The sequence below is a fragment of the Terrapene carolina genome, unplaced genomic scaffold, assembly GCF_002925995.2.
Source record: "Terrapene carolina triunguis isolate 2854851 unplaced genomic scaffold, T_m_triunguis-2.0 Scaffold236, whole genome shotgun sequence".
NCBI classification, from domain to species: Eukaryota; Metazoa; Chordata; order Testudines; family Emydidae; genus Terrapene; species Terrapene triunguis.
The window spans coordinates 1,281,689-1,307,980 of record NW_020664587.1 but is presented as its reverse complement, the minus strand read 5'-3'; the positions used below and the strand labels follow the sequence as shown (position 1 = coordinate 1,307,980).

Sequence of the window (26,292 nt, the reverse complement as noted above, 5' to 3'; positions counted from 1 at the left end):
GATGCCAAATTGTCTGGGGTATCATCCAGAAGCATAGCACACCTTTGAAATACAGACGCTATAGAGCCAATATTCATAACTTTAAATACAAAAATGATACATGCACCCAGATCGCATAATCATAACCAGCACATCACAACCTTGTCTTAGACACCTTACCTGACCCCCTTTATACAAGATCTGGTGCCACTACAGGACCTTGGTTGCAACAATGATCCATATGGTCCCAGTTCATGTCAATAATGTCACACCAGGGATGAGGGGTTTGGGGTGCAGGAGGAGGCTCTGGTCTGGGGGGTGGAGCCGAGGGGTTCAGAGTATGGGAGCGGGCTCCGGGCTGAGGCAGGGGTTGGGGTGTGGGAGGGGGTATGGGCTCTGGGCTCTGGGCTGGGGGTGTGGGTTCTGGAGTGGGGCCAGAAATGAGAGGTTCAGAGTGTGGGAGGGGCTCTGGGCTAGGGGAGGGAGTTGCAGTGTGTCGGGGGGGGGTTGACGGCCCCGGCTGGGGGGTGCAGACTCTGGGGTGGAGCTGGGGATGAGGAGTTTGGGGTTCAGGAGGGTGCTCTGGGCTGGGACCAAGGGGTTCAGAGGGCAGGAGGGGGATCAGGACTGGGGCAGGGGGTTGGGGTGTGGGAGGGGGGCAGGGGTGCAGGCTCCAAACGGCTCTTACCTCAAGCAGCTCCCAGAAGCAGCGGCATGTTCCCCCTCCAGCTCCTATGCAGAGGTGCTGCCAGGAGGCTCTGTGCGCTTCCCCGTCCGCAGGCACCGCCCCTGCAGCTCCCATTGGCCGGGAGCTGGCGCTTGGGGCGGGGGCAGCATGTGTAGCCCCCTGGCTGCCCCTATGTGTAGGAGCCAGCAGGGGGACATGCTGCTGCTTCCGGGAGCCATGCAGAAACCAGACGCCTGGCAACTCTACCTGCGGGGGCGGGGGGGAGGGAGCAGAGGGGTGGCTGGGAGTGCTCAGTTCCCAGAGGCAGGGGAGGAGAGCTGGGGGGAGGGGGCTGGGCGTGCTCAGTTCTCTTGGGGGCAGGGGAGGGAGCTGGCCTGGTTGGAAGGGGAGGGAGCCAGCCATGGCTGTGTGACCACAGGCTGCCCTGGGCCTCAGTATGGCCTGAACATGCTCCTAAAGGTGACAGCCTGGTGAGGGGGCGGGGGCAAGCAGGGATTGGGCCAGTTCTGCTTCTTCCTGCAGGACATGGAAGAGGCCGGAGAGGGGCTGGGGTCTGCTGTGCTTTACCCTAGATGTCCCGGTGCTGTTGAAGCTGGAAGGCTCTATGGGGCCATCCCAAGCCAAGAGGGCAGATCAAAGGGAGAAGGGGCTTCGCCTCGGACTGGTTGAATCCATTGGGTTGGTTTTATTAACACCTTTCATTCCAGCAGCTAATTCACATCCTGGCTCAAGGACCCATCCCCTCCTTCTCCAATAAGGGGGTGTTGTGACAGCCCCCATCGGGGCCAGCCCCCAGGACTTCAATGGGGAACCTCCAGGCCTGGAAGCAGACACTGCTACAACCTGAGCTGAAGAACCAGTCACTGGAGGCTGAACAACACCTGTCCGCTGTGGCTCACCACTGTGGCTTAGGGCTCCTCGCAAACCCAGGGTCCTCCAGCAAACAGTGGGAGGACAGTCACAGGGATTTAGGTGCCTAACTCTCACTGGTTTCCTTTGAGGAGCTGGGCCCACGGTACTGATTCTGCCAAGGTAAAACAAATGCCAAAAAAATTGTTTAACCCCTGCCAGGCCTCCTTAGTCTGTTGACGAGAAGTGAAACAGCCCCATGTGCTGGGTTTTGATTACTCCTACCGGCGGGTCAGCAGCGACTGCCAAGCGCTGGACGCTGCTGGCTGCAGGGGCAGCTGGGGAAGAGCAGTTCAGCCTGGGCACTTGGCTTGTGCTAGCCTGGCCCTGGCCCCCCACAGGCAGTGTTGGGAGCTGCCCTGTGCGCTTGTCCTGCTCGCCCACGTTCTCGTAGCACCTTCCCCACCCGCTGGCACTAAGTAACATCCCTAAAGAGCGCACACATGCTCACTTCCTTCCTCGTTTGCTATGAGTCACTGCAGCCCGGCTGAGCAGCCCAGAGACAGGCCTGGCTGTGAAACCCCAGCACAGAGGGTTTCACACTTGGCCTTGGACTCTACAGTATTTCATTAACTCTTGCACTGCCATACTCCCCTGACAGCCCTTGAACACAGCCCCTGCCCCGCTGGCGGCGCCATGCGGGCAGCCGGTGAGATGTATAGCTGAGGCAGAAGGGTGCCTGGACACATACACGGTGTGCAGCATGGGCAGAAGGGTGAGCACCTGCGTTGGACATTATGCAACAAGCGATTGAGCCGAGATTCTTTGGGAATGGCTTCACCTAGCGCCCTGCAGCCAGCTCCCCAGAGCAGTGTGTCTTGCACTTTGTATTATTTATTGGTAGTGTTACTATAGCACCTAAGAGCCCCAGTCCTGGGCCAGGGCCCCACTGTACTAGGCGCTGTACAGAGAACAAAGGGACAGTCTTTGCCACAGGATGGGAAGGCAAAGCCGATGGGTGGGGGAGGGTCATGCAACACCCTATCGGCGCATCCCTCTTGCAGTGACACTCACCTGCTACCCTCATTGGCTAGGAGAGACAAGATGATTGGACAAAAGCTCTGGCTCCTGCCATGGGCAGAGAGGCTGGGAATGGGAGGGTTTGCTGCTGGGCCCCACTGGGTTTGGAGTCAGCTGCTGCTGCTGTCACCTGTGTGTTCCCAACAGCCCCGGGAAGCAGCTGTCCCCAGGGCGCTCAGGACCCGCCCGTCCCAGGCAGGCCACTCGGCCAGAATTTAACAATCAAAATTGCTGCATAAACCTTCCCAGCCCAGGGGCCAAATGCGAGTTCGTGCTGCCCAGTGCCCTAGAACCACCAGCCACCCAGCCCCTTGGGCAAGCAGCTTTCAGCAGGGCCAGATTAACCATTTGTAGGCCCAGCGCCAAACATATTTGTGGGCCCCATGTGGTTGTGATGGGCCCCTTCCAAGTGTAGGCCTGGCGTGATAGCGCCATTGATGCCATAGTAAATGTGGTATTGCCGGGATGGGGATGAAAACAGTTATTCAAAAACAAAAGATATTTGAAGCCACACTTGATTGACACCTCCATTCAGCCCACAGAGAACAAACTGGGCTAACATCAATGTACCCACAATATCATTGAATTTGGTTTGTGTTGAAGGGGGTTGTTTGTTAGTTTTGTCTTTTTTGTTTAAACACTCAGGGCCTGCTTGGGGCCCTGAACACAAGTGCTTACTTAGCACACTTCTGAGCCATATTAAGCCCGGATGTGGCAGTCAGTAGCGTTGCACCTGCATCTCCCCACCACCATCTCCTCCACCCAAAGTTATGTTTCGTAAATACAGTTTTTTGAAAGCTGCAGTTTCTACTTTGGTACAATAATGTTTACAAAACTTTGGGGCGGAGTGTGAGGAGGAAAATTGCTGGTGCCCATCTTTTGCAGGGAGAAAGGGCCACTGAGAGAGACACACACACTTTACCACAAAGGCTACCACAATCCAGCCTCAAGCTGCTATCCCAACCTGGGCTCCCCCACCCCGTCCCTCCTACTGTCCCCACCCCACACAACTAACCCTCAAAGAAAGGCTCTCCTCAATCTCCCTGCTTCAGCCCCCCCTCACTTTCACCCCTGGGGCTGTCACCTCCCTCTACTATCCCCCCCAAACACACACACAGCCAACTTCCACGCAGACTCTCCCCTCCCTCTCTCTGCCCCCTGCCACACCAACTCCCACCTTAACACCCTGCTTCTCCTTTCCCCCCAAACCACGCCGCACCCCCTCCCCTCCCTGGATCGCAGGGGGGCAGTTTCTGGGCATCCCCACTGGCAGGGGGCGCAGCAACCAGCTCTGACAAGCCCCGCTGTCACCACCCCCCGTTCCCGGGGACCATAGACAACCAACCCCATCCTAAAGTGCAGGGTCGAGACAGTGCCCAGGAGCCTCCGGGCATCACGGTGGCTGGGGGACTGCACAGCACCGCGGCTGCCCCCAGCTCCCCACCCCCCTGGGAGAACAGGGGAGACTCGGGGGTGGGGGGGAGCCAGGAGCTCCCAATCCGTGGCCCGAGGGGGAGGGAGGGCACAGCGGGATTAGCGCCGGGAATCCTCGCCCTGCACCAGACCATTTCCTTGCTTGGGATTCTTTTTGGTCTGCTCCGCCCACTTCAGCTGGGGTGGCTGGTAGTATGGCGCGGGGCACTCTGGGACTAGTAGTGCAGCTGCCCACGCAGGTCCCAGGGCCCCAGCGGAACACAGCGGCGTGCAAATTACAACTCCCAGCATACCTGCAACACCCAATCCCTGTTGCACCTGCGCATTGCACTCCCCAGGCTGCTGAGTGTTTCAGCTGGCGCTGGGAAGTTGCTGACTCTTCACATTGCTGGGCTGTGGCCCAGGCTGGATTAACCCTTTGTGGGCCCCTTCCAAGTGTGGGCCTGGCGCCACCGGTACTGGCTTTCAGGGCCTGAGATTTCCGGGTACTCACATGCGAGAAGCAGGTGCCCCGGGTGCTTCCCACTTAGGGCTGGCACCTTCCCCAGGCTCTCCACATGCTCATTGTACTGAGCGCTAGCTTCTCAACATGGTGCCCGCTTGGGGCAGCTGCTGGCTCGGCTGGTGCTGGGCCCGGCCGGCACCTACATGTCCCCAGGGCTGGTGCAACCACTAGGCGAACTAGGCGGCCGCCTAGGGCCCTAGTGGTTCAGGGCGCCTAAAAGCCCGCTCAGGCAAGGAGGTGGAGTGGAGGTGAGCTGGGGCGGGGGGGTGCGGGGAGGGCCACCCGCAGTAACGGGGGGGGCGCACAGGGGAACTGCTCCCCACCCCAGATCACCTCCACTCTGCCTCCTCCGCTGAGCATACAGCCCCCGCTCTAATTCTCCTCCAATCGGTGCCGCAAGCCTGGGAGGGGAGGAGAATTAGAGCGGCGTCAGCGCACTCAGCGGAGGAGGCGGAGCGGAGGTGGGCTGGGGCGGGCTCCCTGAGTGGGGTTAGCTTCCGCGGGGGGGGGGGGGGGGGGGTTCGCGGGGGGGGCGCAAGGTGGAAGTTTCGCCTAGGGCGCTAAACTTCCTTGCACCGGCCCTGCATGTCCCACTCCCTGCACCATGTCCAGTGCAGTTCCTTCCATTAGTTCATGACAGAGCCACCCTTGGCCTGTAACAGCCCCCTCCCCACAGCACAGCCATGCGCTATTCACACACATAACCTCCATTACTGTGGCAACCAGGCCTTCTGCTCCCCCAGCCCCTCCAGGACACAGCATCTGATGCGGGGAACAGGAAACACTCAGGCTATATCTACACTACCAATTTGTGTCGACAAAAGTGATGTTGACACCCAGAAGTCGTCATAATAAAAATCGCAATTTCATGTTCACACTTGCTCCCTCTGTCAGCAGATCGCATCCACAGTAGGGGCACCATCGATTGACAGTGTGAGCAATGCACTGTGGGTACCTATCCCACAGTCCTTCTGTTGCTAGGTGTTGTGGGAAAATGGAGCGGATCGCAGCGCATCTTGGGACAGTGCTAAATGTCCCGTGATGCATTACTTTCTGTCCCAGCACTCCATGGGCTTCCAGCTTTCTTTTGTGGCATTTTTTCAATGGCCCTTCTTTGCTGTGCACCCCAGCATCTTTGTGAGAAGGGAAGGATCCCACACTGCTCTCCTATGCTTTGTTAACTGTCATGAAGACATCGTGGATAGCAGTGAAATTAATCATGAAGTTCCTAACTGAAGACTTGCAGGCGCCCGACATTCTGTGTGTTATGGATAGGAGCAACTTTAGATTGCTTTTGACATTCACAGAGCAGGTGCATAGGGTGGACCATTGCTTTTGGGTTCGGGAAACAAGCACTGAATGGTGGGATCGTATCGTCATGCAGGTGTGGGATGATGAGCAGTGGCTACAGAGCTTTTGGATGTGGAAAGCCACCTTCCTGGAACTGTGTGCGGAGCTTGCCCCAGACATGCAGCGCAAGGACACCAGAATGAGAGCTGCCCTCTTGGTAGAGAAGCATGTGGCAATTGCTGTGTGGAAGCTGGCGATCCAGACTGCTACCGGTCGGTCGCGAATCAATTTGGAGTGGGGAAGTCAACTGTTGGGGCTGCGTTAATGCAAGTGTGCAGGGCAATAAATCGCATCCTGCTATGAAGGACCATGACTCTGGGAAATGTGCGTGAAACAGTGGACTGTTTTGCAGAAATGGGTTTCCCTAACTGTGGAAGGGCGATAGATGGCACACATATTCCAATTTTGGCACCAGCCCACCTTGCAACGGAGTACATCAGTAGGAAGGGGTACTTCTCCATGGTGTTGCAGGTGCTTGTGGATCATTGTGGGCGTTTCACTGGTCTGGGGAAGTGCACGACACATACATCTTCAGGAACACCGGCCTCTACAGAAAGCTGCAAGCGGGGACTTCATTTCCTAACCAGAAGATTACAGTGGGGGATTTTGAAATGCCCATAGTGATCCTGAGGAACCCTGCGTACCCCTTACAGCCATGGTTCATGAAACCTTATATGGGACACCTGGACAGCAGTAAGAAGCAGTTCAACAACAGGCTCAGTAGGTGCCGGATGACAGTTGAATGTGCCTTTGTCAGATTAAAGACACGCTGGCGATGCCTTTATGCCAGGTTGGATCTCACTGAGAATAATATTCCTATGGTCATAGCCACATGCTGTATGTTGCACAATCTCTGTGAAGCTAAGGGTGAAAGGTTTGCTCAGGGGCGGAGTGCTGAGGCAGACAACTTGGCTGCTGATTTTGAGCAGCCAGATACCAGGGCTGTCAGAGGACCTCAGAGGGGAGCTATTCGAATCAGGGAGGCTTTGAGGCAGCACTTTGACAATGAGCACCAGAAACAGATATCTCTGTCTGAGTTGTTTCAATGTTACATTACATGTAATTTTCCTGGGGGGCAATGGTGACATTTGGGGCCTTATATTCCAGTGATAAAGTGATTAAAATGTATGTATTGGCAGTGCCTGCAATCTCACCTTGTAGAAAAAAATAAAGATGATTTACCATTATAAAACTTTGTTTTTATTGCAGAAGAAACAGCACACACAAACACACAGATGCTTTCCGGGAAAAGAAGAACCAGTGAAGGACAGACTTTCACAACTGTGTGTAGGTCCAGCTATCGTGAAAGTTATCCAAGGGGGTGGAGTGAAGGGGAAACTGAGAAGTCATAGAAGATGGAAAGAAATGTGTGGGTGGAGTTTGGAGGGGCATGGAAAAGAGTTCTGAATGTGCTGCAGTGGAGGTCGAACACTGATCTGCTCAGTCTGCAGCACTATTAAGGACTTCAGCATCTGCGTTTGCTCCTCCATTACTTTAAGCATCTGCTCAGTTGTGTCCTTAATAAATGGGTGATTCTCTTTTCTGTCCTGCCATTCGGCTTCCCGGCACTCCTTGCATTCCCTTTTTTCTGCATTGGAGCACTGCAGGACCTCCCGGAACAGGTCTTCTTTGCTGTGTCTTGGGTGCTTTCTGATCTGGTGGAGACGCTCAGCTGGAGTGCGTGGGGTGTTCCTCAAGGCCACATCTGGTGAAGCATAGGGGACAATGCACAGAAGCAGGATTAAGTTCATGCACAGCACTGAAACATTTCAGTTAAATGCACCTTTTGTAACATTGCCATCACTTTCTCACTGACCCTAGCTAGGCACACATCTCTGCAAACACCCAAAGCATGGTGAGTGTTGGCAGGGGGGAGGGGGCACTCCACATGGGGAAAAAAGCACACACTCTTTGCAAGGGTCATGGTGCTGCATTCTAGGGAACAAATTCTAAAATACTCCCACATTTTTCCACAGGCGGGGGTAATGCTAGCAGACATCTCACTGCTAAGGGTAAGCAGGGAAATGAGGGCACATCTACTCCATGCTTGTGGCTTCCACCCTGCTCCCTATTCTGCTCGCCTATGTGCCACTTTGGTCCCTGCACAAGTGATTGCCAAATGGCGCAGGAAAGTTTCCTACAATGGGGGAAGGAACAAAGCTGTTCTGCCATGGAACCTTCGGCAGAAGATTGTCGAGTACCTCCCGGAAACTTTCCTGGAGATCTCTTGGAGGATTCCCGTGAGATCTCGGTGTGCATCAACACCCTGTTCCGCCGTACCGATTAGCTACACAGGGAAACGTCCACCTCACAGAAACACAACCAGCCTCCCACATTTCTATGCCCTGAACCCACCTCCGCACTACACAAGCCACAGCCACTTACCAGATGGTCTCATCTCCTGCTGCTTGTTCAATGAAGAGCAATTGCTGAGACTGGCTAGACACTACTGGAGTGGAGAACAGTTCCTGGCCGCCTGCCCCACCGAGCAACCCCGCTGGGAGCTGCACATCCTCATCTAACTCCACCTCTTCATCAATAACTTCATCCTCCGGGTTATGTCCTCTTTCCGCTGCCTCTGTGCCCTCCGAAGTATCCACGGGGATCTTGGCGATGGAGGTGGGGTAGCCACCGAGGATAGCATCCAGTTCCTTATAGAATCGGCAGGTCGTAGGTGAAGCACTTGAGCGACAGTTTGCCTCCCTGGTCTTATGGTACGCCTTCCTCAGCTCCTTTGTCTTCGCTCTGCACTGCAGCGTATCCTGATCACAGCCCTTTTTGCACAAGCCTCGAGAAATCTGCCCGTAGGTATCCCAATTCCTACAGCTCAAGCACAGCTGGGACTGCACAGCCTCCTCTCCCCATATACTGAGCAGATCCAGCAGCTCTGCAGTGGTCCAAGCGGGAGAGCGTTTGCTGCGATAACCCGCCATGGTCACCTGGGAAGTCTCCACGCCGAGCAAACAGGAAATGGAATTTCAAAAATTTCCGTGGCTTCTAAGGGGGAGGGGCGGATGGTTGTTTCCCTGGCTGCAGGGCAGTGGAGTTCAAACTGCTGACCAGAGTGGTCAGGATAGGCATTGTGGGACACCTCCTGGAGGCCAATTCAAGCGATGAAATCAAGTGTGGTGTCTACACTTGCACTTTGTCGACAAAAATGTAGAGGAAAAAGATGTAAATCTCTTGTGAGGGTGGATGTATTTTGTTGCCAAAACTGGGCATTTTTCCCAACAAAAGTCACCTCGCAGTGTGTACGCACTCACTGTTTGGGTTGACAAATGACAGTTTTGGCGACAAAACTTGATAGTGTGGACAAGGCCTGGTGCTACATCCACAGCTCTCAGCTCTGCCCTGAGAAGTGCACAGGAGCCGCCCAGCGTGAGCTTTGCCTGCAGGAGCCTCAGGGCAATGGTGCTGGCCGGAGTGCAGTGAGGGAGGGTTGGAGCATGGGAGCCCAACGCTGGAGTTGTGGGTGGAGATTAAGAGAGTGCCGCCCAGGACGGAGGGCGCTGTGAGGATCACAGGAGAGGAGGGGAGCTGGGGCTACGCTATGGATATGTTTATGCAGTGCTCAGCGCAGAGGGACCCTGGCCACTCCCAGCATATAAATAGTGACAGGAATGGAGGCTAATTTCCTGCATCCTTTGCTCTGGCTTCCTCCTCACCACAGGTGAGACGCCCAGCCAGGGACCTTTTCCCAACCATTCTGCTGTCCCTGCCACACCCCAGTTGCCGCAGACGTGGCCAGGGGACAGGGCAGGCTCCCCAGCGGGTGGCTGAGCAGGCAGCGGCAGAGATGCATTTCCTAGGCTCTGGGCTGGCTATGGTTGTCTTTGAAGCCTTCCACTATCACCTGGAGGCTACAACCACAGCAGAGAAGGAAATTGACGTGAGCAGGCTGAGAGCTGTGGTGAACCCTCCTGCCACAGACAGCTCTGGTCACACAGTGCCTTGTCATGCTAAGCACGGAGCATGGTGAGGCTGCTGCGCGGTCCATGGAGCAGGCTCAGCAGTGAGTTAGGGGGCTTGGCTGTTCTGCAAAATTAGGACAAAAGTGTCTGAGCTGGGCTTATAGGGATCCCCAGAGCAGTGAATGCTGCAGAGGGGAGTCCAGACAGCTTTTCCTTCCCTGATCTGTACTGCTCCTGTCTGTGGCCCAGGCAGCAGGTGAGCATGAGGAACTCAGGGAGGAAGCACTGTGACATGATACAGCATCTCACCATGAACCCGACTGGAGGTCATTACCATTTACAGCACAGTGAAGGCCCTACATGTCTGAGCACTTGCCCAGGCTAGGCTCTAAGGACCTCCCCATGGGAGGGACGCTGCTACTTGCTGTTCCAGGCTCCCGCGCAGCCCTGTTGCCAGCACATCCAGCAAGGAGGTGTGGAATGTTATGCTCTGAGTGCGGCTGGAGAGGAATGGTGCCGGGGGCCTGTCCCCCTCTCTCAGAGGCACCCCAGTTCCTGGGGTAGATTCTGGGCCCCTACAGCCTCATCAACCCTTCTGGGGTGAGGGGACCCCACATGATTGCCCAGGGCCGGTGCTACCATTAAGGCAAACTAGGCAGTTGCCTAGGGCACCAAGATTTGGGGGCACCAAAAAGCAGTGCCCCCAATTTTTTTTTACAGCGTTCCTACGCCCCCTCCCCGAGCGCGCGGTCACCACTCCACTTCTCCCGCCTCCCAGGCTTGCAGCGCCAATCAGTTGTTTGACGCTGCAAGCCTGGGAGGGGAGAAGAATTAGAGCGGGGGCGGCATGCTCGGGGAGGAGGCGGAGCAGAGGTGAGCTGGGGTGGGGAGCTGCCGCACGGCTCCCCGGGCCAAGGGGGTGGGGAGCTGCCGCAGGGGTGCCTCAGGGCGGGGGGTGGGGGAGCTGCCGCAGGGCTCCCCACCCCAGCCCACCTCTGCTACCCCCCTCCCCGAGCACACCATCGCTGCTCCACTTCTTCCGCCTCCCAGGCTTGCGGCGCCAATCAGCTGTTTGGCACCGCAAGCCTGGGAGGGGAGAATTAGAGCGGGGGCGGTGTGCTCGGAGAGGAGGTGGAGCAGAAGTGAGCTGGGGTGGGGAGCTACCGCACAGTTCCCTGGGGGGGGAGCTGCTGCAGGGGGGCGCCTTAGGGTGGAGGGAGGGCGGGGAGCTGCCGCAGGGCGGGCGGGGGGACCGCAAGGTGGAAGTTTCGCTTAGGGCGCGAAACTTCCTTGCACGGGCCCTGTGACTGCCTCTGCTGCTCCCAAGCAGAAGGGCCCAGCTGTCCCTCTGGGCAGGAAAAGGGGGCCCCACACCGCAGTGCCTGCCTCTCTGGGCAGTGGTTGCTGAGCTCAGGCAAGCCCGGGGATGTGACTCACTCAAGCTCCCACAGGGATGCTGGGGCAGAGTGAGGGGCACAAGCTGGACGTGCTGACTTGCAGCCCCCTGCTCTAAGCCCTACCCCGCACTCCCCCTGCCAGGCCATGCACAGTGCAGACCCGGCGGGGCCCTGGCTGGGAGGAGAGTCTTGGGTATCCTTCCAGGGGAAGGTTGGGGGGCTGGTGAGTGGAGCTAGGGGGCCCAGAGGCAGATGGAGGGCTGGTGTATGTGCAACCCCAGACACACATCCCTCCCCTGCTACCAATCCCTCCCTTTGCAAGGGCCCCAGTCTTTACTCCAGAGTGGTTGCAGCTGGCCCTGGCAGGGGGCAGGTTGGCCTCTATTCCAGGGCACTCGGAGCTTGGCCTTGGCTAGACAGCAAGGCGCAGCGCAAGCCAAGGAGACACAGTGTGGAGACAGTCTGGTTTGGACAGGCCGAGATGCCAGGACCTCTGCTAAGCCAATGCACCCAGTTCCTCATCTCAGGGCTCACAGACCAAAACCCCTCCAAGCAGAGCAGCAGCGTCAGCACAGAAAGGCCCAAGCACCCGGAGTGCTGGAACAATTTTTATAGCAGGGGAGGCGAAAGCCCTTGAACAAACCTGTAAATGCCGGCTAGGATGGACGCCGGGCGTTCAGTGGTTTGGTCCAGTGGCCCTGCTGTGGGCTATGAATTTTGGCACGTGAGGCCATGGCAGGGGGGGAAATACTGTTTGGTGGGGATAATGCACGGGAGCCTGCAGAGAAGGGGTGGAAGTCCTGGCACTGAGGCAGCCAGGGCTTTGTAAGAGGCTTGGAGCACTGCCAGCAGTATCCGCCTCTGCCTGGGGAAGGAAGTTATTTCAGTCAAAAGCAGAAGTGAAAGACACAGTGCAGTCCAGAGTGCCCTCTCTCCCCTTACACTCAGATCCCAGCAGAACCACAGGGAGGGTGCAGAGCCATGGAGCCCCTCTCTTTCCAGGAGTATATCTTATCCCTGGACATTGCATCCCTGCCCAGGGTGCTGAAGGTTTGTTCCGGGGTGTACTTCCAAGGTGAGTACCTGCCTGCTTCCTGACCACAGCCAGGATGTCTCTGCTGCTGGTGCCAGTGGAGTGGGGCCTAGAGACCCGTATCTGCAAAGCCTTGAACTCCTTCAGGAGCCGAGGAAGCAGGGTGTTGCCTGTAGTCACTGCAGGACAGGGCTCTCTCCATCCCATCCCAGCCTCACCTCATTCTGTGCTAGCAGCATAGAGTGCTTCGATAGCAACCACTCTGCGCCACCTCCGCACACCAGCAGGAGATACTGTGGTGACAACATCCGGCAATGGGGAAGGGTCCTTCTGCCAAGCCAGGGCAGGGAGCCTTCACTTGTATCCAAGCAGCTTGTGGAGTGGGCTGTGATCTGACCATTGCAATTCACTGAAACCCCATGCACTCCCCCCGCCAAAGCCTGTCTGTTGGAGTGACACTGGCTCTCTTCTGCCCAAAGGGACATTAATACAATCTGAACAATGACAAACACAACCCCTCCCCAATCAGAGTTTTTATCCCGTAATGGAAGAAGGGCAGAGACTGCATGAAGGAAATGTGCTGTTGCTATTGATTTTACGAGGGTCTCAGCTACTGCACAATGGGCAGCAGGACGAGACCATTCATTGGCCTCTGGCTCCAAAGTCCCTATAACCCACAAGGGCCCAGACCTGCCCGCTGAGCTGGAGCTGTTGATTCTCGGTGGAACACTTCCCGGAGGCAGATGTCAAATTGGAGAGAGAGACCAGCTAGCACCAAGGCAGGCAATGTTAAGATGGAGTTAAGAATATGTAACAGCATGAAAACATGCAGCGCACTCTGCCCTGTAGTGACAGCACATGGGTTTTATGGTGTTGATTAAGCTTAAGATTTATTATATTTAAGTCATTGTAGGGTTGTGGGCCCAGATTAGATAAAACTGATTTTTAAAGGCACATCTAATTTTTTCTTTCTCTGTGTGTGCATGCATGAGTGTTTGTGCATACATGTGTGTGTGTGTGTGTGTGCGCGCGTGCCTGTGCCAGCCCGCACATCTCCCTACAGGGCAAAATTAAGGTTGTTTGCGTACCCTAGCTGTGCATTTCCATATTTTAGCATGTTTAAATTTTGTTTCAGTTTAACACTAACTTTGAATTGTCTGGGTTTATAATGGTTGGTTGGGATAATTACCCCCTCCCTGGAATGTGTTTTACCCTAAATTACTGACATGTCCTCTCAGCTTTAACTTCATTGGAAGAATTTCCTTGTTTTTTACATTAAAAATGTCATCCATGGTCACTGCAGTATTGTTGTAGCCGTGTTGGTCCCAGGCTATCAGAGAGACAAGCTTCATTCGGAATTAGAGGTTGGTTCAATAGAAGATATTATCTCACCCTCCTTGTCTATCCTTGTCTATCCATGACCGCTAACAACAAACCCAATGAGGATGTTGATGGGTGATGATCTGAAGAGCTGTAGAGTCAACACAGAAACGGCTGGTCTAGTTCAGTCTCCTGTCCCCAGCAGTGGCCAGCACCTTCAGAAGAATCATAGAATCATAGAAGATTAGGGTTGGAAGAGACCTCAGGAGGTCATCTAGTCCAACCCCCTGCTCAAAGTAGGACCAACACCAACTAAATCATCCCAGCCAGGGCTTTGTCAAGCAGGGCCTTAAAAACCTCTAAGGATGGAGATTCCGCGACCTCCAGATGATACTAAACTGCTCAAGATAGTTAAGACCAAAGCAGATTGTGAAGAACTTCAAAAAGATCTCACAAAACTGAGTGATTGGGCAACAAAATGGCAAATGAAATTTAATGTGGATAAATGTAAAGTAATGCACATTGGAAGAAATAATCCCAACTATACATGCAATATGATGGGGGCTAATTTAGCTACAACAAATCAGGAAAAAGATCTTGGAGTCATCGTGGATAGTTCGCTGAAGACGTCCACGCAGTGTGCAGCGGCAGTCAAAAAAGCAAACAGGATGTTAGGAATCATTAAAAAGGGGATAGAAAATAAGACGGAGAGTATCTTATTGCCCTTATATAAATCCATGGTACTCCCACATCTTGAATACTGCGTACAGATGTGGTCTCCTCATCTCAAAAAAGATATACTGGCACTAGAAAAGGTTCAGAGAAGGGCAACTAAAATGATTAGGGGTTTGGAACGGGTCCCATATGAGGAGAGATTACAGAGGCTAGGACTTTTCAGCTTGGAAAAGAGGAGACTAAGGGGGGGATATGATAGAGGTATATAAAATCATGAGTGATATATAGAAAGTAAATAAGGAAAAGTTATTTACTTGTTCCCATAATACAAGAACTAGGGGCCACCAAATGAAATTAATGGGTATCAGGTTTAAAACAAATAAAAGGAAGTTCTTCACACAGCGCACAGTCAACTCTTGGAACTCCTTGCCTGAGGAGGTTGTGAAGGCTAGGACTATAACAGCATTTAAAAGAGAACTGGATAAATTCATGGAGGTTAAGTCCGTTAATGGCTATTAGCCAAGATAGGTAAGGAAGGGTGTCCCTAGCCTCTGTTTGTCAGAGGGTGGAGATGGGTGGCAGGAGAGAGATCACTTGATCATCGCCTGTTGGGTTCGCTCTCTCTGGGGCACCTGGCATTGGCCACTGTCAGTAGACAGGATACTGGGCGAGATGGACCTTTGGTCTGACCCATTACAGGCATTCTTATGTTCTTATGTTCTCCCTAGGTAACCCATTCCACTGCTTCACCATCCTCCTAGTGAAATAGTTTTTCCTAATATCCAACCTAGACCTCCCCCACTGCAACTTGAGACCATTGCTCCTTATTCTGTCATCTGCCATCACTAAGAACAGCTGAGCTCCATCATCTTTGGAACCCCCCTTCAGGTAGTTGAAGGCTGCTATCAAATCACCCCTCACTCTTCTCTTCTGCAGACTAAACAAGCCCAGTTTCCTCATCCTCTCCTCGTAAGTCATGTGCTCCAGCCCCCTGATGATTTTTGTTGCCCTCCGCTGGACTATCTCCAATTTGTCCACATCCTTTCTGTAGTGAGGGCCCCAAAACTGGACACAATACTCCGGTGTGGTCTCACCAGTGCCGAATAGAGGGGAATAATCACTTCCCTCGATCTGCTGGTCAATGGTCCTACTAATTCAGCCCAATATGCCGTTAGCCTTCTTGGCAACAAAGGCACACTGCTGACTCATATCCAGCTTCTCATCCACTGTAATCTCTGTCGTCAGACGTCACCAGTGTGGTGCTCTGCTCTGTTCAATGTTGATAACAGTCGTCTGCGTGTGTTCCTCCTGTATGCCGCCCTGGCTCTGCACAGATCACTGACACAGCAGATCCCGAGAAAACCACCAGTGACCACAGACTCTGATAAGGTACGAAGGCACCCGGCCAGGTTTATTGTCAAACGAAGCACAGTAATAGTTCCCCGCAGACTCTACAGGACATACTACGAATATGTGTCCCCAGCAATGGACCGGCTAAGTCAATGGCGGGGTTCTCCACTGCCCCCTAGGCCGGACAAAGACATCCACTCAGGGATGTAGTCTTATACACAGGTACAAACAAGTTATACATCACTCCTGACGCATCGAGGAACAACCCCTCTGCATGTTGGGGTGCTGCCTCTCTCCTGGTACATATTGGTTCGAACAATCAAGTCTATCCATCATATTAACCTTTTGACCCTATCTTTTAGGATGGGTCAACTTGTTCCTCATTATCTCTGTGGAATATGTTCGTACTGAACTTTTCTGGTGCCATCCTGGCCCATGTTTATCCTATTAGTGCTTGATACCCTTTAGATATGTGTATACATCCAATTAACAGCCTTCTTCTTGCCAGCTTCTGTGAGCAGGGCCTGCCTCTGGATCACAACTTAACTTTGCTTTATGTTAGCAAAGTCTTGTCCATTACTTTAGTTCAGGCCTTAGGCCTCAGACCGGGCCTCTGATACCAAGGATTTATGTTTCAGGGCCTCATCTTACTACATTCCCCCACTTTTTGTCTTTTTATGGGGGGGATGTTTACCCATCGTCCCAGAAAAGCATAATGCATGGACTAAAGATAACCCAGTGGCCTAAACACTGTTATGTGGTTACCTTATTTTACCATCCATACACTCATGCCCCACCTGTCTTTAGTCTGCACATTCCCTCGTACGACTGATGGACAGATTTTATTATCCAATTATTTTTAGTCCCTTATGGTGGGCCTCGGAATGTCAGGGCCATGATTGAGGAATGTAGTTTTATGACTGAGCCTTAGAGGTACTCCCAAATAATTAATATATATGAATAATATGGATATGGAGTATATCTTTGTAGCGTATATGGGTATATATGTATAGTATGAATGTGTGCATATGACACCACCTTATATCCAAGCATAACCATGTTTTTCCAATCTGGTGTTGTACTCTGGCCCTTTTACTTTGGTGACACAGATAGAAACACACTCCTATTAGGAAAAAGAACAGGAGTACTTGTGGCACCTTAGAGACTAACAAATTTATTTCAGCATAAGCTTTCGTGGGCTACCCCTCACTTCTTCAGATGCATAGAGTGGAACACACAGACAGAAGATATTTATGCATACAGAGAACATGAAAAGGTGGAAGTACGCATACCAATTGTAAGAGGCCAATCAATTGAGATGAGCTATCAGTAGCAGCAGAAGAAAAAACTTTGAAGTGATAATCCAGATGACCCATAGAAGGTGTGAGGAGAACTTAACATGGGGAAAAAAATTCAATTAGTGTAATGACCCAACCATTCCCAGTCTCTGTTTAGGCCTAAGTTAATTGTGTCTAATTTGCATATTAATTTGAGTTCAGCAGTCTCTCTTTGGAGTCTGTTTTTGACGTTTTTTTGTTGCAAAACTGACACCTTCCAGTCTGTCACTGAGTGATTAGAGAGGTTGAAGTGTTCTCCCACTGGTTTTTGAATGTTATGATTCCTGATGTCCGATTTGTGTCCATTTATTCTTTTGCGTAGAGGCTGTCCAGTTTGGCCAATGTACATGGCAGAGGGGCATTGCTGGCACATGATGGCATGTGGTTAGGTCCTATGATGGTGTCACTTGAATAGATATGTGGACAGAGCTGGCATCAGGCTTTGTTGCAAGGATTGGTTCTTGGGTTAGTGTTTTTGTTGTATGGTGTGCGGTTGCTGGTGAGTATTTGCTTAAGGTTGGGAGGCTGTCTGTAAGCGAGGACAGGTCTGTCTCCCAAGGTCTGTGAGAGTGAGGGATCATCTTTCAGGATAGGTTGTAGATCTCTGATGATGCGCTGGAGAGGTTTCAGTTGGGGGCTGAAGGTGGCGGCTATTAGGGCAATTGCAGTTATCACCTGTATCATCATTAGTAATAGGCTGAGTGTTTTGAAATACCGGGATAGGCGTTGCTATAGTGTGTTCCACAGTATTATGTAGATGAGAAGTAAAATAGAAATCTGGAGTAGTGACACTACAAATGAGGCTTTTATATATAAATGTCTTGTAATTAGTTACTACACAGTACTGCCCATTCATGTTATAGGTTACCCTTACTGCTGGTCGTCACCCTCTGGTAAGCTTTGCTGGGCAGGAAACAGGAACGGCTAGCTTCTCTGTTCCATGGATTGCACTGCTCTATGATACACCAGTAGTTGACGTAGATCCAGTTGTTTTTCATGGATGCTGTCTTTCAGATAACCTACTGAATGGACAGTAACCAATTTATCAAGTATTGCTGTGTCAGGAGTTAGTATTGGTACCCAGATTGTTTTGAATAACATGTGCCTCAGTTAGGATGCAGTGTTACTGATCCCAAATTGTGACCAGTACTAACAGGGAATTTATATATCTAATTTGTAGTTATTGTGTAACAATTTTTTTTAACCAGCTTGTTTCTCCTTGCCTTCATGTTGTTTGCTGCCATTCGTTTGTTGATTTTTACCTGTGTGTTGGTTAAACAGTTTAGCAAGGTTATGCACATTGTACATGTTGTACAACAATAATACAATATAGCAATAATATAACAGTACAATAATACAGTAGTATAGCAATAATACAGTTGTTTTTACACAGTAACCAAGTTGAAATTAAATGACAGTTTATCCTGGTCCAGCTAGTGGTTTTTAGCTGATTGTTAACTTAATTGTCCATATATGGTAGATAACAGTGTATTTGACCAGTCTCTTATTTATAAATCACTTAATTTTTCTTTTCTTGATGCTTGGGGGTTTCTTCACTGTATACTCATATTTTCTGGTGTCTTCAGGGTGTGATATTTTCTGGTGTCTTTGGTCGGTGGGATGCAACTTAAACAACTTTTGTCAGTTAACATAGTAAAGTTTTTGTTTTCCTTTTTTGTTTTTTGTTTTCAGTAACCCAAACTTAATACAAAGTTTAACTTAGTTTGTCTACAATGTAATAGGGACAATGTAATAGGGACCGAGTCTTTTATAACACAAGCTGTACTTTTGCAATTGTTGTGTAGACATTCATTTTCATTTGAGGTGCATTACTAATATTTTATACTAAATGTAATGCTTTACTGCTAAAATAAATGCTCACAATCTTCAGTGAGAAGGTGTATTGCTTTTTTTTCCTGCTGAACATTCTGTGTTAGCAAAAGAGTCAATAACAGAATTTTTACCACGCTTTTTAGAGTTAATTTGCTTGTGATACCAATTTCACTCTTGTTAACTGTTTAGAAGCACAAACTTTAACAACCACTGCTTCCCATTAACATAACATAACAAAAGAAAAGCATATAAAATTAAACCAAAACAGATTTTAATACAGGTCCATGCAAATACTTTGAGGATATTAAACTTTCATGATGCTTTGTTGTGTTTGGGAGCCAAAGGTGGAAACCTGTTGAAATTGTTTGGTTAGCGTTATGCATAAATTGTTATTTTTAAACATTTTTGCTATCACATTCTTATAACTATATTTAAAAGTGCAAACAAGTTTATAAAAACCCAAACAAGAAATTGACATTTTGTTAATATTATCTTTACCTTAATGTTGAGGTTTCCCCTTACATTTTTTCTTTGAAGAACAAATAAAAAACCTTAAAAAACAAAACAAAACTGTGATTAATAAAACAGAATTCTTTTTGTTTGCAATTGAATTATTTGTTGAGGCAAAAATATATGTACACATATTTGTAACTGAAACTTTGCAGAAAAAAAGTGGTGCTAATAATACTATGATTATTCCCAACCAGGAACTTAAAATAATGTGGTACCACATATACATATATTTTTAAAAGGGTATAAAATTGACTTTTGTTGCAACAAAATAAAAATAATAAAAAGGAGTCATGTGACACACACAAGTCGCAGCTCCTGTCTCCTAATGTGCTCTGTGAACTGTTCCATTTTTTCCTTCATCTGATTTACCAATTCAGAGAAAGTATTGTGTGCTACTTTTTCCATTTGTGCACTTACTTCTCCTGTTCTGACAGGCACCAGTCTAGGTGTCAGTTTAAGTTTAACCGGAACCTGGCTTTTATTATAAGGTGGTGGTTGCAATGCAGTGGACCACAATTCATCTTTTAATTTTGCTTTTTCCATTTCTGTCCCCATTCTTCAGGCACAGGGGAGCTACCTGAAGCCTGCTGTTGACCACAAATATTTATAACAGCGGACGGCATATCTCTTTTTTGTAGGTTTCTTACAGCTGTTTTCAATGTTTTATTCTGTTCCTGTGCTGGTTGTCTCTGGGCTGCTCACCACCCTGCAAGAGGGGTGGGAGCATTCCAGGGCTTTGTAGCTTCTTTTGATTCTTTTAACTCTATTTTTTTTTTGTTACTGTTACTTGCCCCACCAGTTCAGAGGGGTGCTGTTTTAACAGCCATGGTTATAGTTTGCAATAGTCTACATTTCAAGGCTACTGTCTCTGCCCTAGCCTTACAAATTACATTACATGTTTCTTCCCCATTATATTTTTTAAACTCTGTGGGGATTTGCAGGGAGGGGTTAAGGGAGTTTCCTAGCTTGTGGTTTTCTGTCATGTTAGATCGCGATTCCTACAGCGGACAGCTCGCTTACTCACCAGATCAGCAGTTGTGGTCACCAATGTTGTAACACGTCACCAGTGTGGTGCTCTGTTCTGTTCAATGTTGATCACAGTCAGCTGGTTGTGTTCCTTCTGTGTGCTGCCCCGGCTCTGCAGATCTCTGGCACAGCAGACCCCGAGAGAACCCCCAATGACCACAGACTCCGATAAGGTACGAAGGCACCCGGCCAGGTTTATTGTCAAATGAAACACAGTAATAGTTTCCCGCAGACTCTACAGGACATACTACAAATATGTGCCCCCGACAATGGACACAGCTCAGTCAGTGGTGGGACTCTCCACTGCCCCCTAGGCCGGACAAAGACACCGCCCCAGGGATGCATTCTTATACACAGGTACAAACAAGTTACACATCACTCCTGACGCATTGAGGTACAATCCCTCTGCGTGTTGGGGTGCTGCCTCTCTCCTGGTACATGCTGATTCGAACAAACAAGTCTAGCCATCATATTATCCTTTCGACCCTGTCTTTTAGGATGGGTCAGCCTGTTCCTCATTATCTCTGTGGAATGTGTTCGTACTGGACTGTTCTGGTGCCATCCTGGAACCTGTTTATACTATTAGTGCTTGACACCCTTTAGGTATGTGTATACGTGCAATTAGCAGCCTTCTTCTTGCCAACTTCTGTGAGCAGGGCCTGCCTCTGGCTCACAGCTTAACTTTGCTTTATGTTAGCAAAGTCTTGACCATTACTTTAGCTCAGGCCTCAGGTCTCATACAGGGCGTCTGATATAAGGGTTTATGTTTCAGGGCCTCATCTTACTACAGTCCCCAGGTCCTTTTCTGCAGAACTGCTGCTTAGTCAGTCAGTCCCCAGCTGTAGCAGTGCATGGGATTCTTCCGTCCTAAGTGCAGGACTCTGCACTTGTCCTTGTTGAACCGCATCAGATTTCTTTTGGCCCAATCCTCCAATTTGTCTAGGTCCCTCTGTATCCTATCCCTATCCCTCCAGCATATCTACCTCTCCCCCCAGCTTAGTGTCATCCACAAACTTGAAGGTGTGAGAAACACCACAGCAGGCAGATGTGGGAATAATCTGCCCAATTAAGGCCTCATCCTAATCCCTGCTAATCAGAGACTGATCAGTAGAGATTGAAGGTTTGATTTCCCTTCTATGCTATATAGGTATTTATACCACGCTCATCACCATAGTATCTGAGCACTTTGCAGGAGTGCATTAAGCCACATGACTGCACATGTGTCATGTGTTTTTGTTCTCTCAGCCTTTCCCCAGAGGGAGACCTGTGCAGGGGAGTGTCTTGGTTTGGTAGGGTGTTTTTGTTTAAATAAATATATACCTATTGCGAGATGTTTATATTAGAGACGGCAAGATCAGAGAAATGCCCCTTGCTCTTGGGGCAGAAAGTTGTGAGCTTTGTGATGGTCCCTTCCGAAGAGAGTTGTTAGTATTAACTCTTACAATTAAAGGAACCTCTACACTTGTTTTTCTGATTAGCTTTTCAGGCCAGATTCCCAGGGCACTTTGGCTGCTTTACCCCACTCTGGAGCAGCACAAAGTCTCCAGGATGGACTGGCCAGGATAAACTGTCATTTAATTTCAACGTGGTTACTGTGTAAAAACAACTGTATTATTGCTGTACTACTGTATTATCGTTGTACTGTTATATTATTGCTGTACTGTATTATTGTTGTACAACATGTACAATGTGCATAACCTTGCTAAACTGTTTAACTACAAGCCACAGCAGCAGTGCAGAAGTAAGGGTGCAATGCACCATATACCAGGCCACCATTACTTCTGTCTGCTGTTGGTGGTGGTGGTGCCTTCAGAGCTAGGTGCCCAGCCAGCACCCGTCGGTATCAGGCCACCCTGCCGGTGCTTAATTTGTGCCAGGGCTGAGTTCTGGCACCTCTTTCAATGCAAATTAAGCACTGTGGAAAGGCTATGGTGCCCGGAGGTGTGGGGGGGGGGAGGGAAGCCCAGGGAGCCCGTGGGGCCCAGGGGTGATGGCGGGCTACCAAAATACAAGTTCATCCAGGGCGTCAGTTTTCCTAAGGCCAGACTTGCTGGCTAGTGTGGTTAATGCTGCTCCTCACGGAGATCCAGTCAGGGGCCTGCAGATTTTACACAGCCCCTGAAACCTGGATGGCAACAAAGGGTGTGATGGGGTAGGCAGAAGCCAGGAGTCACCATCTGGAGATTTCAGAAAGGGAGGAGGGGTAAAGACCAGATACCAGACACAGTGGGGGCCTTCCAGGCAGAGCGCAGGTGTGCGGGGAGGCTGTTGCAGGGTCCAGGAGGGGGAGGCTGTGGCGGGTTGCAGCATCCATGGTGGAAGGGAGTATTGGGGGTTGCCTAGGGTCCATGGGGGAGGCAGAGTCTGGGGGAGAAAGGTGTTGGAGGAGTCCCCCGGAAGGGAGTTGTGGGGGAGTGTCACAGGGTCTGTGGGGGAAGGGGATTGTGGGGGGAGGAGGTCACAGGGGGTGGGGGAAGTGTCACGGGGTTCATGGAGCTGGGTGGATTGCTGAGTCCATTGGGGAAGGTGCTGTTGTGGTCTGGATTTAATAACAATGCAAGATTGTCAAAACAACAGGCTCAAATGGAATTATTGAATCAACAATTAACAGCATATCGAGAAAGCAAAGCTCTCTTACCTCTCTGTGTGTAAGGTGAAGAGCTGGCCCCTTTCCTCCCACTGGTGGGGTGCTGGCAATGTTCATCCTCCTCTAACTCCCCAGACCTCTGTCCTTTTGTAGGGTGTGAGACAAAGCCATTCCCTTTTGGAGGGAAAAATTATTTCCCTACAGTTAATTTCATTGTGTGTTGTTTTCAAATTCTCATTTTACCTAATTACATATAGAATTTCTTGTATGGCATCTTAGGTTACATGCCAGATACGCTGAAGGGATTCCTAACTCAGTTATTATTAAGGACACTGTTGCAACAAGCACTTCCTAACGAGTTAAAACATCTTTCGATTTGTCATTATTTCACATATCACAGAAAACATATGCAACAACAAATACCTCTTATCAATCAGAGTGTAACTGAATTATATGTGCCTCCTTATCAATTACCCAGTCTTTGTTCATTATAAGACACTTTTGCAGGGACCTTCATTAGTTTTGAGAGATCCTTTTCCTGGACACCTGGAGTCTCATAGTCTTAGAGGTGCAGGGAATAATTAGATGCAGCCCAATTACATAAATTCCTGAGAGTTGCTTACTTGCTAACTTCAGGTTCAGGACAGAACTTTCAGCTTCATAGATACAAGAAACTAAAATATATATAGATACACAACATAAGAAGGATTTTGGTTAGCATGTAAAAGAATCATGAACATTTAATACATAAAAATCATAAAAGTTAATATTAACAGTACTATGGGGAGGTGTCCCAGGGTCTGTGGAGAAAGGGTGTGTGTGTGTGTGTGTGTGGTGGGTCACAGGGTCCATAGAGTAAGGGGACAGTAGCAGGTACCCAGGGTCCATGGCAGGGTCCCAAGGGAAGTAGGTTGGGGGCATTTCACAAGGTCTGTGAAGGAAAAGAGCTGCGGGGCGGGGTGTCACAAGGACCATGGAGGAAGCAAGTTGAGGGGAGTCACAGGGTCCATGGAGGAAGGGAACAAATAGCACTTAAATAAGGAACTATGTTTTGATTGACTGTAAATTACAAAATAGTTCTCAGGTCACCTCAAGTCACATGTGACCATTATCCTGTCATGGAGAGATAAGGATCTGCTACTCCCAGAGCTGGAGTTTAATACTCTGCCAAATATCATACCCACATTTCTATTTTGCATTTCCATTCTAAGTAATCATACAAATAACTCAAACCCAGTATTCCAACAATTTGTCCCAAACTGTTGCAGAGAAATTGTATGGACAGTTACAAATTAAGAAATCAATAGGAACCCTGTTTTACCTGTCTGATAGAACTGGAAGGGACCCTGAAAAGTCATCAAGCCCCACCCCCTGCCTTCACTAGCAGTACCAAGTACTGATTTTGCCCTAGACCCCTAAGTGGCCCCCTCAAGGATTGAACTCACAACCTTAGGTTTAGCAGGCCAATGCTCAAACCACTAAGCTATCCCTCCCCCCCATTTTCTTCTTTGATAAATTAAGAACTGAGGAAAACAGCTACATTTATCACCCTGTGTTTAATTATGTAACAACCTTAAAAATATGCATCCTGCTGAGTGTTGTGTCTGTGAGCCCAGCCACACAAAGAGTGGCCAGCCCCATGCACTGCATCTTCACCCCACCAACAGCCTTGCTCACCCACCCCATTGTCAACCACTGGACCCCCCCCCCACACTCACCACTGGTGAGCAGGGATCCAGCCAGCAGCAGGACCCACCAGTACTGAGTGGGGGAGACAGAAAATACGGGACAATTTGCCTGTTTTTAAGAAAAAGTTGGGACAGCTGCAGGAGGGCTTAAATCTGGGACGGTCTCCTTAAATCTGGGATGCCTGGTCACCCTACCTTGAATTATTTTTGTGGCTCTTGTCTGCACCTTCTCCAATTTTTCTGCATCCTTTTAGAAATGTGGACCCCAGAACTGTGTGCAGCATTCCAGTATTGGGTTCACAAATGCAGTCTACAGAGGTAAAATCACCACTCTGCTCCTACTCATGTCTCCATTGTTTATGCATCCAAGGATCACATTAATCCTTTTTGTCACAGCATCACACTGGGAGATGAATGTCTCAGTTTTCAGGGGTTAGATATTTGGACAAGAAGTTAAACTTTTCTGCAGAAAACAGACACTTCTTGTGAAAAAATTGGTTAGTGCAAACCCAATTATATGATGAAAAGTAGTTTTAATGGATAATTTTGTCACTTATGGGGGTTGAACCCCCAGTTCCTTACTAAAGGATAGTTTGCTCACTATAAAAACAACAAGGAGTCTGGTGGCACCTTAAAGACTAACAGATTTATTTGGGCATAAGCTTTCGTGAGTAAAAACCTCACTTCTTTGTTGCATCCGAAGAAGTGAGGTTTTTACTCACGAAAGCTTATGCCCAAATAAATCTGTTAGGCCTGGTCTACACTAGGCTTTTATGTCGAATTTAGCGCCGTTATATCGAATTAACCCTGCACCCGTCCACACCACGAAGCTATTTAGTTCGACATAGAGCTCTCTTTAAATCGATTTCTGTAAACCTCCCCAACGAGAGGAGTAGCGCTAAATTCGACATGGCCATGTCGAATTAGGCTAGGTGTGGATGGAATTCGACGGTAATAGCTCCGGGAGCTATCCCACAGTGCAACACTCTGTTGACGCTCTGGACAGCAGTCCGAGCTCGGATGCTCTGACCAGCCACACCCCGGGAAAATTTGAATTCCTTTTCCTGTCTGGGCAGTTTGAATCGCAGTTTCTGTTTTGACACCGTGGCGAGCTCAGCAGCAGTGGCAACGATGCAGAGCTCTCCAGCAGAGATGGCCGTGCAATCTCAGACTAGAAAGAGGGCCCCAGCATGGACTGATCGGGAAGTCTTGGATCTCATCGCTGTGTGGGGAGATGAGTCCGTGCTTTCCGAGCTGCGCTCCAAAAGACGGAATGCAAAGACCTATGAGAAGATCTCTAAAGCCATGGCAGAGAGAGGATACAGCCGGGATGCAACGCAGTGCCGCGTGAAAATCAAGGAGCTGAGACAAGGCTACCAGAAGACCAAAGAGGCAAACGGACGCTCCGGATCCCAGCCCCACACATCCCGTTTCTACGAGGCACTGCATTCCATCCTAGGTGCGGCCGCCACCACTACCCCACCCCTGACCGTGGACTCTGAGGATGGGATATTGTCCGCGGCCGGTTCCTCAGCGGACGGGGAAGAGGAGGAAGGAGATGAGGAGGACGAGGCAGTCGACAGCGCTGATTTGCCCGACAGCCAGGAGCTCTTCATCACCCTCACAGAGATCCCCTACCAACCCTCCCCAGCCGTTATCCCAGACACAGATTCAGGGGAAGGATCAAGCAGTAAGTGTTTTAAATATCTAAACATTTATTTATAACATAACTGGCAT

At 50.0% G+C, this 26,292-nt stretch overlaps 1 protein-coding gene across 1 annotated transcript in view; it reads left to right on the top strand.

Moving 5' to 3' along the window:
* Positions 1 to 12,174: 12,174 nt before the first annotated feature.
* The window catches only part of THEMIS2 (thymocyte selection associated family member 2), a 33,011-nt gene continuing 18,893 nt past the window's right edge, over positions 12,175 to 26,292 (top strand). The window contains exon 1 of the mRNA XM_026657169.2: positions 12,175 to 12,268. Coding sequence (XP_026512954.1) covers positions 12,175 to 12,268 — 94 coding nt within the window. The remainder of the gene's footprint in view (positions 12,269 to 26,292) is intronic.